This window comes from Schistocerca cancellata, chromosome 1 (genome assembly GCF_023864275.1).
Source record: "Schistocerca cancellata isolate TAMUIC-IGC-003103 chromosome 1, iqSchCanc2.1, whole genome shotgun sequence".
Taxonomy (NCBI): domain Eukaryota; kingdom Metazoa; phylum Arthropoda; class Insecta; order Orthoptera; family Acrididae; genus Schistocerca; species Schistocerca cancellata.
Genome location: NC_064626.1, coordinates 819,624,294 through 819,642,190, shown reverse-complemented (window position 1 = coordinate 819,642,190; position 17,897 = coordinate 819,624,294). Strand labels below are relative to the sequence as shown.

The window sequence follows — 17,897 nt, the reverse complement described above, 5'->3', positions numbered from 1 at the left end:
ATGGTCACATCCATGTTTGGCGACATCAGTTGTTTACTGATGATGCTGTGGTGTATAGTAAGGTGTTGAAGTTGAGTGGCTGTAGGAATATACAAGACAACTTAGGCAAAATTTCTAATTGATGTGATGGATGGCTGCTAGCTCTAAATGTGGAGAAATGTAAGTTAATGCAGATGAGTAAGAAAAACAAACCTTCAATGTTCAGATACAATGTTATTAGTGTCCTGTTTGATGCAGTCAAATCATTTAAATATCTGAGCATAATGTTGCAAAGCAATTTGAAATGGAGCAAGCTTGTGAGAACTATGGTTGGGAATGAGAATGGTTGACCTGGGTTTTATTAGGAGATTTTTAGGTAAGAGTGATTCACCTGTAAAGGAGACTGCATATTAGACACTGATGCGACCTATTCTTGAGTATTGTGTGAGTGTTTGGGATCTGTGCCAGGTTGGGTTGAAGGACTATATTGAAGAAATTCGGAGGTAGGCTGCTAGATTTGTTACCGGTAGTTTGAACAACAAGTAAGTGTTACGGAGGTGCTTCAGGAACTCAAATGGGAATCCCTGAATCTCCTTTTCAAGGAACACTATTGAGAAAATTTAGAGAACTAGCATTTGAAGCTAACTGCCAAATGATTCTACTGCTGCCAACATACGTTGCGCATAAGAAGCACACAGTCATTTTTCCGTTCCTCTTTTTGCGAGTGGAACAGGAAAGGAAATGACTAGTAGTGGTACCCTCTGCCATGCACCGTACGGTGGCTTGCAGAATATCTGTGTGGATGTAGATACCTGCCTGCCCCCAAATAAGTTATCATAATCAATGTCCCTGAATTGATGAGTGTCTTTGTAGCTTCATTTCTATTTTTACTCTGTGTTATTATCTGGTATTCTAAAATGGCTCCTGACCATCACGAGTGAGTGATTTCTTTACTGTTTTATAAAGTTCAGTCAATTTAATTTTTGATTCCATTTGATCCTTGCCAAGTTTGTTTTCTATTTATTTGCTAAGCAATCTGTCTTTCGGATCTGTCAGACATCATTTTAAGAGATAGAATCACATCACTGCCATACTATGATGTATCCGTTGCAAGTGTCAACTGTAGTGTCAAGCATTCGGATCTGTCAGACATCATATTAAAAGATAGAACAGCACCAGTCCCATACTGTGATGCATTTGTTGCAAGCATCAACTGTGGTTCAAGTATGCCGAAATGTCGCTGACCACAAAAATTTCATGACCGTCTTGTAAAATTGATTTAGTGGATGTGCAATTTCTACTGATTGGGATATAAAATTAGTTGTGGTTGACTTTTTTTTATAAAAGAATGCAGTTGTTTTAGTTTAGTGGATAGTGTCAAGTTTCTGAATGTGTTCATGAATAGGTATGATTTGTTTGCCACTGAGATGTGCTGCAAGAGTTTAACACTGGAAGCAAATAAGCAGCACTCGTCCAAATGAGGATGTAATCATCTCCGAGTGACCATGGCGATAGATATCAGCTGTAGGGAGGCATACTAAAACTATCTAGCAAGCAAGTATGGCGAAAGCAGGCATCAGAAGCAGATTAGTAGAAGTGAAAAAAGCTTGCTACTGTTATCAGATATTGATATAGACTTGAGTGAAACACCTCTTTACTTTCACATTTGAAGGACAGAAATGACAGAGCTGAAACAGTATCTGCAGAATTGTGGGAATTTGCAATTTATACTTCATTTGTTAAGAATTTTTTGCACTGTAGCTAGTACTCCTCGAACTCCTACTTGGTGTGATAGTCCCATGCTTGGGATCAATTTCTTCTTGTTCATTTGTCTTTATTTAATTCTGCTTCAGGTCCATGAATTGACCAAATAATCAGCTAGGCTCCTGTGACTCAGTTTTTTCTTTATACTATTTTGAAGCCAATACAAGGAGCTACAAATCAAAAAGATGGATATTTTGAGGTAGCTTCATCACACACAACACTCATCACTTTTATGGTTCTGTGGTGAGCTGGTTCAAAAAGTGTATAGGCCTTCCATTCTCCAAAATTTTCACACTGAGAAACACTCTACTTTTTGTCCCATTTTTATCTACAAATTGCAAGAATGTGAATGTAGGAGCTTGCATCCAAATATTTTAATGTGTCAAAGATCCTGCTTTTTGCTTTTCACAGCTTCTTCTGCAATCTGATCTTTCAGTGCCTTAGTTAGGTGTTGGTTAGGTAAGGAGACTGCAGTGAAAACTTTTTCTGCCCAGAATTTATTTGGCAAATTCATTTTAAACATCAGGCATCTTGCTTTAAAGTAAAGAACATTTTATACATACCTCAGCTGAGCATGAATGGAGTGTCTGTTGGTAAAATAGTAGGAGGAGGCCATTTGAATTTATGTGACAGCAGGGCTGTTGTATTTATGACACCTTTAAAAAGGTAGTTGCTATTGTGTCATTAGCAAATTGAACATACCGAATAGACCAAACACATGGCCAGAATTTTGAAAGAAAATCAGTATTACAATCAAACACTGCAGACTTGTGTCAAAGATAGGTCATCTGCATTCTGAAGCATGAACTACATAAAGGTCTGGTCAGTGGCATTTTGTAAGAGGGAGTATTTAATACTTCATGCATAATTTGTAGTACACTCAGATTTTTGTGAACTGATGATGCAAAGTAGGGCAAATACTTCTTTACTTAATTGATGACTATTCCAGGGAAGTATTTGTGTACATACAACTAGACATAAAGATGAAGGACCATAGTTAATTCATGACTTTAAAAACCTAGTTGAAAGCCAAACTAGAAGAAGGATATGTACTCACATGCACATAATAGCAGAAAATATATATGAAAGATAATTTGATCATTTTTTTTTTTATGACAGGAAGGGACCCAACATCAGACTACGTATCATAAACGCCAGTACAAAATGCAGTAGCTGAGCATTATAACCTTATGATAGGAGAAAAAGCAGGATGCCTATTCATTGAAGAAAATTTGCGAAATGCTAGGCAAAAGCAATGTTAGCTGCAGTCCACCTAATTTACCGACCTTCAGTTATGGCATTGAAAACCAAGACTCCAAAAGAAACATGGCCAAACAGGAAGCTGGATTTTGGATAAAATAATTTTAGATGTTGGGCTGCATCATTGTTTTCTACTAAAATGACTAAGTTGCCGACATTTCGACCAGCTTGCTCCAGTTCTCTTCAGGATGGATCTTTTACATCTTAAAATATTTTGGATCAAAGCGTATGTTCACAGTCTGGTAGCCAGCAGATCAAAATGGGACAAAAAAGTATTGGTTGTGTCTTGGTAACTTGCTGTGGTGAACCAGCACACCCATGTGCATGTACAGATGTGCCAGAAATGAGTTCATTACTATCAGGTATTATCTGTAAATTATCCTGCTGACAATAAAAATTGTGGAAGAAAAAAGGGAACTATTTTAAATACGTTTTTTGAGAAAGATATTGGCAAAAATGAAGTTAATGGATAAAATACCAGAAGTAGTGGACAGGAAGTAGTTTATAGAAAATTTTTATCAGAGAAGACATGATTAGGGGATTTGTTATGCCATCCACAAATAGGTACATTGCTGTTGGGAGGAGTAAATAAAAGGAGAAATGTGTTGTGAGGTAAAAAGTGAAACTTGCATGGGTGCGCATGTGCAGTACTTGGAGAGAAGTGACAATGTTAGCTCAGAATAGCAAGAGTTAAATGAAAGCATCAAAACAGTTGAAAGACTGATGGCTTCGAGGAAAACACTGCTGCCACTTAGCCTCCCCCGTTTCTCATCTTAATTAGCAAATGATGACTCTTTCTACCATGGTGCACATCACAGATTTTAAATTCCATTTTTAACTAGTCTTCCTATATTACGTGGTTGTATCCACAGAACAGTTTCCTTTGTTACTTATTTGCTAATATTGCTGGAATAGAGGTTTGCTCCCATTTATTACAATATTGATTGTACCTAACTAAAACATTAATAATCATGAGTTTTGCTGAGAAAATAAATGTTACTTCAATGAATCTTCACTCTGGAGTGGAATGTGTACTACAGAGTGAAAGTTTCACTTGTGGCTAACCCATTCTCTATAATATTCTTTTTGCCACAGGTGCTAGTCCAACAGAGTGTACATTAGAGTTTCCAAGGAGTTTAGAAAGTAGGACAGGGGTACTGCAGAAATGTTACTATGAGGGCACATTGCAATTCATTGCTAGGTAGCTCAGCTAGGAAGAGTATTACCAGCAAAAGACAAGGTTCTGGGTTCGAACTTTGGTCCAACAAAACAATTTTAATGTGAGAGGGTGTGCTGAAAAGTAATGCCTCCAAATTTTGTATGTGAAAACTCTTAAAACTCTTTAAATAAAACAAATGTTATTAACATTCTACATCTGTATTCTTCATGTGTATGTATTTGCACCCTCTACTGCTATAAGGCTCCAAATAGCAATGTGTAACATGGCAGTATGTAATGTAATGGTCAGTGTTTGAGAAACATGCTGTAATTGAGTTTTGAATTTGAAGAGTTCGTATACACTTTCTCCTTCGGCATGCCACTACCAGACTACACACGAGTGCTGCAACATCTGCAACAATCCAACACACTTGGGGGTTCACTGTCATCAGTCGTCCTCCATACAGTCTCAACTTGGCCCCACCCGATTTTCATCTGTTTGCAAAACATAAAGCACACCTCAAGACTTCACGTTGATAGTGATGAAGCAGTGCAATCAGAGGTGAGATTGTGGCTCCATCAACAAAGTCAGACGTTCTATAGTGACAGTATCAACAAACTGGCCTCTCATTGGCAAAAATTTCTTTGTCGCCATGGTGAATACATAGAGAAACAAATATGTAGATATGAAGAATAAAGATGTAGAACATTTGTTTTATTTGAAAAGTTTTAAGAGTTCCTCATATAAAAATTTGGAGACATTACTTTCCAGTATGCCCTCGTATAATTTATTTATTTATTTATTTATTTATTTATTTATTTATTTATTTATTTTTAAATAAGTTAATAGGCAGTTTAAGTAAAATACTGAGTCAATGAGAGAAATTATATGTGTTTTTCTGAGAGAAGAGAGGTATGTAGACTCTAAGTAATTATTTTCTGACATTAAAAATGTGATTTTATCACTGTTTGTAATTTACTGACCTCGTTTGAATTCCATTCTATAAGTTAGCATTTTGATAATTTTCTGAGGATGACACTTCTGTCTGGTAAAAACAACACATAAAAAAATTTCTTTACAAAGATTATGTGGATATGCACAAACTTTCATATACTGTAAACTTACATTTCAGTAATAAACGTGAGACTTTTAGTCAATGGTGATAAATTTTGGTTGGGAGTGTTTTTGATTGCTTATAAATGGTCTTAACTTCAGAAAATCTTTTGGCAGAATATTTTCTGTTAATTGAGTGCCCATTTACTTCATTCCTAACACCATTTTATTTTCATTTTCAGGAGCGAGGATTAACCGGATTGAAAAATCTTGGCAATACGTGCTACATGAACTCAATTTTACAGTGCCTCAGTAATACTTCTCAACTCAAAGAATTTTTTGTGCAGGGGACGTATCGTAACTATGTAAACAAACAGTCTGATACAAGAGGCTGCATTGTGGAGGCAGTAGCTGTTGTTATAATGAGTTTGTGGAGTGGTCAATACAGATACTTTGTGTGTGATGACCTGAAGGTATGTTGACTGTTCAGCTTTGTATTTGTGTATCTCTTATTTTCTTCCTCAAAATTGGTAGTTAAAAAGCAGTTCCTGTTAGGATTGCTATTGTGTTTTGTTGCCCTACATAAAATATCTGTTTTAAAAAAATGCCAGAACATCTTTGCAAAATCTTGTATGCAAATACACTGGTGTCCAAAATTAAAGCAAAAAATGGAAGTTTTGCAAGATTGTGTTTATTTTGCCACAAAACAGTATAAACAGGTGATACCAAAGTAGAAACAACATAAAGAATACAGAACATAAACAACTGCAATATACATAACAGTAGATACAAATGTCCCCCCCCCCCCCCCCCCCCCAACTTAACAGATTTCCACACACATTGCAACAACTGGTTAATGTGCTCACTATAGGGTGTGACCACCTCTGGCAACAATACAGGCTGACAACAATGGAGCATGCTGTGAATAATGTCAGCAATGTGATGTTGAGGCAATAATACCCCTTTTTCCTGCGGAGCTGCTTGCGAGTCTTGGAGAGTGGTTGTGGATGTTGACGTAATGCAACCCGCCTTCCTAGTGCATCCCATACCTGCTCTATGGAATTCAAATCCAAAGAGCGAGCAGTATCTTCTGTTTTCAAGAAAACATCAATCACTCATTCTCTATGAGGTCTAGCACTATCGTCCATCAGTATGAAGTCTGGACCCACAGCACCTCGCAACACCTGTACATGAAGTCTCAAGACCTTGTCACGATACGTGACAGCAGTTAAACCTTTCTGATTCACCCATACAATTTCATGAAGAGGTATTAGAGTGGTCAACGTTATCCCTGGCCACACCATTAGCGATCCTCCTCAGTCGGTCTGTATCCACAATGTTCGGGTCTCAAAATTGTGTTCAACATTCCCTTCAGATGTGAATCTTCCAAGAACCACTCTCCAGACCAAATTGGGACTCATCTGTGAGAAGAAAACTGGCCCACTGTTTGACTGTACAGGTGGTATGTTAACGATTCCACTCTAGATATTCCCTTCTATGAAGAAACTTCAGAGGCACACATACTGCAGGTCTCTGAAAATAAACACCACTCTGTCAAAACCATCCCTGTGCCACAGTACAACATATCCAGTGGTTGGTGTGAGGTCCGATGCCAGTTGCTGGGCAGGACTAAGGCAGTACCGTCATGCCTTTACAGCCAAATAACAGTCCTCTCTTTCTGATGTTACACGTGGTTGGCCTTGCTCTTGTCTTCATGATACTGTTTCAGTCTCTATAAACTGTCGCCACATCCGAGAAACAACAGAACGATTCATATTAAGTCATCAGGCCACATGAGTTTGCGACTGTCCTGCGTCCATTCTTCCTGTGGCACTCCACTGCAGAGAGTCTGGTAAGCATCTTCTCTATGCATACTGCATTGTCTGTGATTGAGTACACCGCAATTGTGGATGTGGGACTACCCGACAAACACTACTCCATTTGATAGGTGCCCTGATCTCATCGTTGGCATGGTTTTCCTTTGACTGAAATGCAATCTTCCATACAGAACATAACCATACGGGTACCTGTGAACAGTTAGTATTATTATATCATGAATTAGACACAGGCTGGGGACTTAGCAGTTTGTTGCTTTAATTTTGGACACCAATGTAGTTACCACAGTATACATTCAGTATGCACTGCAACTGCATAGAACTAGAAAAATCATTCAATTTATTTATAATTAGTAAATCTTCCACTGCAAGAACATCTTCAAATCTTCATTGCGAAGCAGCAGAGTGTGCCCTTAATTTGGACTCTTTTGTCCATAATTGTTGATGTTTAACCTACTTCTAAAAAAAAAATTACAAAAATCAGTAATTCTTGCATACACTGTATAGGCACAGACAAAGATTTCCTGTGCCAGTGTACTGACAGATTCATAAAAATCTGCATTGAATGTTTCCATTAAGCTTGTGGTTTCTGTTTGCAGAGAGCTTCTGTTGGTTGGTTTGAATGCACTCAGTCTGAGTGTAATTTAAACAGTTGAACCCATCTAATGAGTATTAATCTGATAAGCAACTTTCATTATTCACCTACTCATTTCACTTATACGTATAATACCGCTTATATTTCAAGTTACCTGTGATGCTGTAAATATTTATTAGACATTGCACAAAGAAGAAATATAAAAGCCAGAAGATAAGTCATCATAAATTTTATGGCCACCTCCATTCATTCATTCATTTGACTGTTCATTCATAATGACACCATCATGAAGCACAAACTGAATAGATATGGAACAAGTCAAACTATACATCAAGAAATGAACCCTCAGTTCCAAACTGCACTAATAACTGATTATTGTTGAACTACTGTAAACTGCTTATGTTAACATTAAACATTGGAAAATTAATGGGATTTGAAAAATGAAACGGCTGTTTCATTTACATTTAATGGCTCCCTCCCCCCTCCCCCCTCCCCCCCCCCCCTCTCTCTCCCCAATGAAGCTTAAAATTTATGTGACCAAATGGCATTCATCAGAGAATAAGGCTAAGTTCGCTTGATTGAAATCCAATGCGTGTTTTTTGTTCGTGTGTTTAAACATCTAACTTTCAACCTACAGCCCATCACATTAGCACACGTTGACATGTGCTGGTGCTGGTGCTGGTGCTGGTGCTGGTGAAACGTCAGAAAAATCATTAGATGAACGTCGGCTGAATAACCCGAGACAGAAGCCAATAGGCAGTTTGTCAACAAGTGGCCATGAAAGCCTTAACAATTTTTTAATAAGAATGATGTTCTACAGTTTGTATTCTGACATGTTTACCATCAAGAGCTCTGATGCAATGATGAGGAAACAGTGAGATATTTCAACCCATGTTTCTTCATCTGGTGTTAGCATCAGAATCTCTTTTCATTTTGACCAGATAACTTCGCATACCTATGAATTATCTCAGATATAATCAGTTTCCCAATTTTATATGAATAGTGTGCCCCGCAACTAAACAACTGCTTGCAAAATATCTGAAACAGAAACGGACTGCGAGAAACTGCAGTGACTACCGATCTTGATCTCAATTGTCTTGAAATTTGATCATGCCTTAGCGTCCGTCACCGAGCATTGCGTCTGAACTCAGCCTGGCAGTTATTCCATTTTTACTATGAGAAGTGCTATTTGTCAAGCAACCAGCAAGAGCAATCAATCCGTGAGTTTAGATAAATGAATAATTTGTAGACGCAGCTAATAAACTATGACCGAGCGAGGTGGCACAGTACTTAGCATACTGGACTCACATTCGGGAGGATGACGGTTCAAACTCGTGTCCAGCCATCCTGATTTAGATTTTCCATGATTTCGCTAAATTGCATCAGGAAAATGCCGGGATGGTTCCTTTGAAAGGGCACTTCCTTCCCCATCCTTCCCTAATCCGATGGGACTGATGAGCTCTCTCCCGTCCTGCATGATCAACCAACCAACCAATAAAGTATGTTTTTAATTTTCTTTTGAATTTATAGTGATTCTAAATTTCTTGTTTTATATCCAGTGAGAATTTCCTGGAGATGTCCCCACCTTTAATCCTAGATGAAAAGGCAAATTTGATGTGGAAATTACTTTTCTTCATTGTGTTATGGCAATAATGAAGTGAAATTGAAAATGATTTTTATTGATATCAACAAAGAGGTACACCAGCCAAAAAATTAGTCAATTTTTAGGGAACAGCACACTAATAACATGCAGCATCACGTCCAACTGTGATGATTACCTCCATTTGGTGAGAAAGAGTGTTCTCAGGTTGGTTTGTGTTGCCCTTATCCAGTTGAAACCATTGATTGATGATTAAATCCCATAGAGCAAGCAAAATGTAGGGATATTGATTGTTAAGTTTCACTCACTGTTATACATAGAGCCAGACATTTTATGTAGAATTAAAATCAGATATGTATCAGGACAATCTGGGTGTGAGATGCTGTTCGATTGTTTTTCAAATTAGGATCATGTGTTTTCAGCCATGAGTACACAGCTGTTGTCATCTTGGAAGCCACACTATACTAATCATGAAGATGTAGAAAAAAAGATAACAATAGATTCCTGGGAATGTTGATATAAACATCCTGGTTCATGTTACAGTAACCTGAATCAGTGGACCCAAGCGATTGCACAAAAAACACCCCCCAAAACATCAGGGAATCACCTCTGGCCTGAAGTACACCCTCCACACAATGTGAGTTCAATGCCTTATTGGGCCACTATTGCCCTTGATGCCTTGCATTGTCTAGAAATAGGCAAAGTCACAACTCTTCAGATCACACTGCACAATTTCAACCAGTTACTGTCCAATTTTTGTGTTGCGTCTGAAGGCATACAGCTTTATGTGCAGCTGCTATCAGTGTCCCCTTGCAGGGTACTGAACTTCCGATGTCTGTTGGATCCAACTCCCTTCACTGTTTTCACTCTCAAGTTGGTTGAGACAGACCTGCATTCACTGACAACCATAATTCCTGTCAGCTTTGAAACTGATTGTCATTGACAAAGTGCAGCATTCAGCTCTTGTCCCTCTTGGTCAGAATCTTTTAATAAATGCTATTCTTATCACATATTCAAAGCTGCAAGTGGTATACCATTCCTTGTAGGCACTGTGGGCAGTTCGCATTGAACACCAACAAATGAGGCAACTTCGTTAACAGTCTAGTCCTGCGCACAACAAAACATGATAGCTTCTTTCTGCTATTCTCTTTTCAAACTATCTCACTGTGAAATCCTATACAGTCAACTGCCATATACACACCATCTCACTGCCAAGGCTAACACCTGTGTTGGAAGATCCCGTGACTGCACGGTACCAGCACTACACCATCTACAGTGGTCCCAAGTGACCAGCATGCACTTTTAAGGGTATGACTAATATTTTATCTGGTGAGTTTACATTTAAGAATTAAATTTGCTGTGAAATGAGTGCAAGAATTAAAAGATCTTTGAAGAGGCCTTTGCTGATCGTGTAAATCTGTACTTTACAAAATACTTTAACTGCTCATGTTCTCTGAATAAATTCGCCATAGTTACAGTCACCCAGAAGATAATTTTGTAATAATAAGTGTGACTGTACAGAATAAGTTTGCTCCTAGTCTTCAAGGGAAACAGCATGAGATATTGTAATTGCAAAACATACCAAATGATATTTCTCGGTTATTTTAACCATTTGTTGACTTCATTTTAATATAAATCCTTGTGGAATTTTACACTTAGTGTTTTATAAGGTGTATGACTGCTATTGTCCACCTCTGGCATTCCTATTTTATTGAAATTGTGTGCATGTCTCTTCATGAGCTTAATAGTTAAACAGTTTGCTGCTGTAATCTAGTTGTAGGCCTTTCCAGCTATCATATGGAATATATTTGATATGTTTGAATCAGTGCTCTAGCCTTTCCTGCAGATAATCATTGGCAAAAGCTAAAATTATTGGCAGATCGAAAGTTACAAATGAAAAATTGTTTGTTTTGTATTTTAGACCATTTCGGGAAAGGAAAATTGTACTTTTCTCCATATAAGTACTTCTGATTACTACTCAGTAGTCTCCTGAACTTGCACATGTATTGACCTGAATTCTAAGCCTATATGGCTTTTCGTAATGTTTATATAGTGAGGACACATTTGAAAATCAGACAGAAGAATGTAAATGTTATAGTTACACAACTAAAACAGAAAATGCATTACTCCCTTTTACTGTGCCTATTAGTACTTGCCTATCTTTTAAACAGCTTAAAAGGACCTAGCCAGTTGTCTTGCAAAGTGTATGCAAGGTAGTATATTTCATTAACAAGAGCAAATAATCACAAATACAAGAAAAAGAAATTATACATTTTATTTTGAGTTCACCCAGAGTTTTGTTAGAAAGTAACTTCGTTTAGACATTTTTGCATTAATTAAATCACAACTGATTATTTTTTTCCCTGAAGTTAATCAGTAATTTTTGGTTTGTGTAAGTTGCTGCAGGTTCACAGCAGAGACTATCTAGAGGATATTTGGGTTCGGTAGGAGGTGCCCTAATGCTTAGTGCAAGTCTGTGTACCAGATCAAGAGACATAGACAAATACTTGACAGATGTAGCATTACTGCCATTCAACAACTGGCCTTCAGGCAGCTCAGAGTCATCAGTGAGAGAGGCAGTTGTAATTTTTGTTCCAGTGATGAGAAACTCTATAAACCCAACCTTTCTCGATGTGAGACCTGGATTTGGGATTGTCTGTTGTTCATGGCATGGCATCTGCTCATGTACAGTGCATTAAACAGTGCTATGATACCTCATTGGGCAGTAAAAGTAGTGCCCCCATGCTGTTTAGCTGGAACGAGATAGTTGCCCAATGTGTGGAGAAAACCGTCCTAATCCCTCTTGTGAAGCCAAGGAAGGTCTCTTCTTGCACATTTAGATATTACAACATTCCCCTTATGAACTGTATAGAAAACAGCCCTTGGAGCAAATGGTACAATGTTTGCATGTTTCAGTTCCCAGCTCCAGACAGTTGCTTAGCTCTTCCCAATGTAGGTTCAGGAGGAGGAGGTATTTATCTGTGGATCACTTTTTGAATGATATTGGTATTATTCTGTCATTGATGACCTCACCCTTTTGGAAGTGGTTTTCCTACATAAGCATCACGTATTTTTCAATCTTGAGAAACCCTGTAGCACTAAGAGCCATAATATCTTCAGAAAGCTACACCACTGGCATATCACAGGATGTCTTTCTATCTTTTTATGGATCTTTCACGTTACCGATTCAGATAAGGAATTGAAATTGTTTGAGACAGGTCTGAACTAGAGAAAATGTCCTTCAGGTGAACATTCTAAACATTACAACCTTTGCCATTAATATCATTATGACCCTGATTAGTATACTTTGGACTATTTTGTGATTTTTGGATCCTCCTCGGAAGTTGCTGATATCCATACAGAGGTTGGAGGTGTGGACAGTGCACTATTTTCATGTTTTCACTATCAAAAACTTCATCCATTTGCACAGTTAGAGCTGCATTTACAAATCTACCAACATTAGTTCTGAGGAACACCATTGTGAAGTTTTTGGATCTTGTCTTTGATAAGAAAATCTCTTGGACATCACATCTGAGTGATCTAAAAGCACAGTAAATCAAGACACTTATCTTAAAGAATGATATCCTGACAGAACAGGATGGCTCCAATTTTATAAAGCCTTTGTGTGATGCACTTTCATTACAATTGCTGGGTGTAAGGACCAGCAAGAAACACATCTGTAAAGATATTAATGCCATCCACTATGAGGGTGATATGACTAGACACAGATGCAGACTGCAACAGAATCAGAACAAGCCCCATTTGCCAGTCTCTATGCATAGGCTGGTGAGCTTGTGCTGACAGTCAAGCATCATTTCCTTATGTTCTACCAGGTACATAGGTTCTTGTCTGATACTCAAAATTATTGACATTCTATCTGTTTCATCGGTCCAGCATGCAAATGGCTTTTGTAAATCATCCATATGCCACAAAGTCATTAAATTTCTGTGCAAAGCAAGACCTAGTGATACTTGGTGTGGACTAGATCCCAATTTTATCCAGGAGTGAAGTTCACTGCCTCCCTGGATTTTCGTGAGTATGACAATTATTATGGCAGAATGTAAGAATCTAGTGCAAGTGAGAGTATAGAGAAAAGGTAAAGTTGCTCATGAAGTGAACTAAGGTTATCACAGACAAGACTTGGATACATAAAAGCCATATTGGGGTGTAAGAGAAATGATTGGCACTTTTACAGAGGACAAGGATTCGGGAGAAATATGTTCAAATTTGTAGGTAACTGAAATGAAGCAGGAAAACCAGCCAGGTGATCAGTGCTTTTATAGCTCAAACACAAATAAGTGACAGAAGCCAAGCAAACTTGACAGTAGCCATCTCACACCAAAATAAACCATCTAACATCTATGTTTGGACAAATTGGCTGTCAGGCACATAAAATTGAGTCAACTCTCTTCAGAAAATGCAAATCAGAAACTAGTCTTGTGTATATGAATGACCTTTCATCAGTAACATTACCAGATGCCAAGTTTGTTTTGTTTGCATATGATACAAACATTGCAATAAATAGCAAATTAAGTGTAGTCTTAGAAAGATCAGCTAATAAAATATTTGTGGACATTAATCATTGTTTCCTAGCCAATTCTTTGTCACTAAACTTTGAAAAAACACACTACATGTAGTTCAGAACTTGTAAGGAGTGGCCCACGAGCATATGCCTATCATATGGTGACAAGCAGATAGAAGAAGTGGACAGTGTTAAATTCTTGGGATTACAGCTTGAAAATAAATTCATCTGGCAGGAGCACACCACAGAACTGCTGGAGTGTCTAAACAAATATCTATTTGCAATGCGAATTCTGTCAGACATAGAGGATATAAAAATGCTTACTTTCACTCCATTATGTCACGTGGGATTATTTTTTGGGGTAATTCATCAAGACAAGCTAAAGTTTTCCGGGCACAAAAACATGCAATAAGAGCTATATTTGGTGTGAACTCAAGAACATCCTGCAGATGTGTGTTTATGAAATTAGGGATACTAATTACTGCTTTCCAATATGTTTATTCCTTAATGAAATTTGTCATTAAAAATATATCACTTTTTCAAACCAATAGCTCAGTTCATGGAATCAATACTAGGAATACGAATAGGCTTCACGAAGATTTAAAGTCACTTACTCATTTACAAAAAGGTGTGCATTATTCAGGAACACACATTGTCAATAACTTACCAGAAGCCATAAAAAGCTTAACAACTGTTGAAATTCAGCTTAAGAGAACCTGAAAGGATTTATTGGTGGCCAACTCCTTCTACTCCATTGATGAATTTCTTAGTAGAACCAACAAATTTATTTATTTATTGTTGTTTGTTTGTGTGTGTGTGTGTGTGTGTGTGTGTGTGTGTGTGTGTGTAAAGTATAATCTACATTGTGCTCCATTTCAGTGCAGAAGTGCGTTCATTGCAAATAAGTATTGTAGTAGTTCTATTACATGTTTATTACCTTATAAATTAAAAAAATATATATTTTTTAAATTTTAAATTCAGTGCATTAATGCGATCTTAGAAAATTAGTGTTGTAAAATGATCCTTTCATATAGTATTCATTAAAAAAAATAAGATAAAAAGGGGAGAGAGAGAGAGAGATATATGATCATTCTACTTGGGACCTGTGGAATGTTCATTAGCTTACTTGTTTTAATTGTAAATATTTGTCACGTATTATTGTTTTTCTGACATGTTCTACGTTCTGGAGGACCTCCTCACTATGGATAAATTGGAATTAAAGTAAATCTACTCTAACCTAATCATCACACAATGTTCCTTCCATGTAGTGAAGCAGCAGCAAGTAAAATTTGACATACAACATGAGACTAAAATCATCTTTCAGCCACCTAAGAAAATGAAATAGTTGTTACATCCTGTGAAGATTAGGTTTGGCTTCAGAGTCCCAGGCGAGTATAATATTCTGTAAGAATGTAGTAGTAGCTACGTAGGAAAGTGTCTCCCACTGCTGTACTGAATATCAACACACATCAAGTATAGAAATCTAGCCTTACAAATTAGCACCAAAACTTGTTTTAGAAGATACGGACGAATTCTAGCCCAAACTTCAAACTACTGAAGCTCAGTCATCAAAGAGGCTGTATAAATTAGAATGTGTGTGTACAACTTTAACAGAGATAACAGGATTCCCACTCATCAATGTGTGTTAATAGGTGCTTGACACTACAGTCTGCATAGGAATGTATCCCATATTACACGAGGTCTTTTCAGAAAATTCTGGAACTTTGTTCACAAGATTTTTCTTCCCTTACCTTTTACTTATTGTGCATGATCTCCTTCAAAATACTCTCCTCTACAATTGATACACCACTCGCAATGCTGTTTCCACTTCTGGAAGCAGTCTTTGTGTGCCTACTGAATTCCGAAGCGCCATCTGCAAGTTTTCTTTTATGTCATCTATTGTTGCAAATCTTTGTCCTTTCAATGGGGTTTTCAACTTTGGAAATAAAAAAAAGAAAGTTTTTAGGGGCCAGGTCTGGAGAGTACAGAGCATGAGACAGCACCGTTGTTTCATTTATTGAGCATGAATGTCTTGCCACATTTCAGGCTGTTTCCATTTCACATTTCCTCACAGGCATTGCAACACGTCCCAACACTACAATCAATTAACAGTTTTCCCTGTGGCATGAATTTATGATGAACTAATCCTTAAAGTCCAAGAAAATTATCAGCGTGTCAGCATGGCTTTGACATTTGACCTGACCTGAAGAACATTTTTGTCTTGGAGAACCTTTTCATACCCATTGTGATGATTGAACCTTAGTCTCGACATCATAACCATAGAGACACGTCTCGTCAATAGTTATGATACTCTTAAGGAACATGTCATACTCATTTGCTCAATCCAAAAGCTCTTCACAAATTGTGAGGCGAAAGTCTTTCTGGTATTGACTCATGAGCCATGGGGCAAATTTGGCAGCAGCGCGATGCATTCCAAGATACTGTGTCAGAATTTCATGACATGATCAAACTGAAAGGTTACATTCTTCTGCAGTCTCTCAGACAGTCAGTCTTCAAATGGTACACACAATTCCGTTGACATACCTCTCATGAGCGTCATTGGCAGACATCTGAGGGCGTCCTGAATAAGGGTCATCTTTAACTTTCATCCAGCCTTTTTTAAACCATGTGAACCATTCGTAACACTGAGTACGGCGTTAAGCACTCGTTTCTGTAGGCTTTCTCCATCATTTGGCGTGTCTGTAGGCTTTCTCCATCATTTGGCGTGTCTGTAAATGTTTTCTTGAGTTTCATGCAACATTTAATGCAGACACATTGCTCCTCTAACTCTGCCATCTAAAAATTCAAAAACTGTGTGACACAATGCTGTACTCCATACAGCACTGAACTATAAGTGAGTTTTGCTCCAATACGCCATTGGTGCAAAATTACGAATGTTTCAGAATTTTTTGAACAGACTTCGTACATCATGATGTCTGTTCAAAAAACCACAGTGGGACCAAAAGTGACATTTCATCATTCACTTCAGTGGAATATCTGGTCACAGTGGGCACTTCTACGCCAGTGCATTTGAGAACATTTAATACAACAAATATGTTGTGAAAGACTTGTTGTTAAACTGAGCAGCTCTTCTCCCCTGATGCTATTATTAGGATGGCCATCTCTAAAAAATCAACAGATAAATCAGGTATTCACATCTCCATTATTGCGTAGTAATGTTAATTTTGTTGTATAGTTATCCATATTATTCTTAACTTCAGTAAGTATTAAGTAATATAAATTCAGTGATTTTCTTCCATTGAGCATGTTCAAGGGAAAAAAATCCATTTGTATATCAGTGTTACATAACAACAATTGCAAATGCCTTCAAAACTCTCCAACCATATCATAAGTTAATTTTTTGTCAGCGTTGAAATTAAAGCACTGAATGGATTCAGTTTCATACAACCATACTGCCTAGGGCATTATTATATACTAGCTATGTATTTTGCCACTGAGAAGTTGTATCTCACCTTAAACGTGTTTATTATAATTACTTGAAATAATTCGTGTATCTTGTCAGAGTTGAGATATTTACTAATTTTTGCTGCATGTCTTGTCAGTAGTTTTTCTTGCTTTTGAACTTCTACATAAAAAGTGTCACACATCTTACTCTGGTGGTTCAACCTTCAGACAATAAATGTGTAGCAGGACATTGTAATATAAATGCACAAGGAGGTATTTTGTATCAGGGGATGTCAATAGAGATTAAAACTTGTTATAATTTTGAATCTTGGTATGAGTTTCTCTGAATTTGATAATTATTTTTTGAAAATTATAGAAAACTCTTTATAATTATGGGGTAGCTTTCCAGTACTGTTAGTTCTGTTTCTTCTGTTTTAGGCAGTGGTTGGACGTTTCCGAGAGCAGTTTCGAACATCTCAACAACAAGATTCAAATGAATTCCTCACTGTACTTATGGATTGGCTACATGAAGATTTAAAGAAGCTGGTAATATTTCTATCTGTTATACTGTTTCTGTTGACAACCAGTTTTTAATGTTTATTTCTGTTACACTGTCTTAAGTTAGTAATTTTGTACTCCTTCATTTAATTCTTACACACCTGCTTCTCTACAGCATGTACTTACTTTCTGACTGCAACAGGCCATCGGCTTACTTTCATTGTTCA

General features: G+C 37.4%; 1 protein-coding gene across 1 annotated transcript in view; it reads left to right on the top strand.

Annotated features, from left to right (window-relative positions):
• The window catches only part of LOC126188311 (ubiquitin carboxyl-terminal hydrolase 8), a 234,883-nt gene that overhangs the window by 181,625 nt on the left and 35,361 nt on the right, over nt 1-17,897 (top strand). The window contains exons 12-13 of the mRNA XM_049929908.1: nt 5,458-5,688; nt 17,611-17,718. Coding sequence (XP_049785865.1) covers nt 5,458-5,688; nt 17,611-17,718 — 339 coding nt within the window. The remainder of the gene's footprint in view (nt 1-5,457; nt 5,689-17,610; nt 17,719-17,897) is intronic.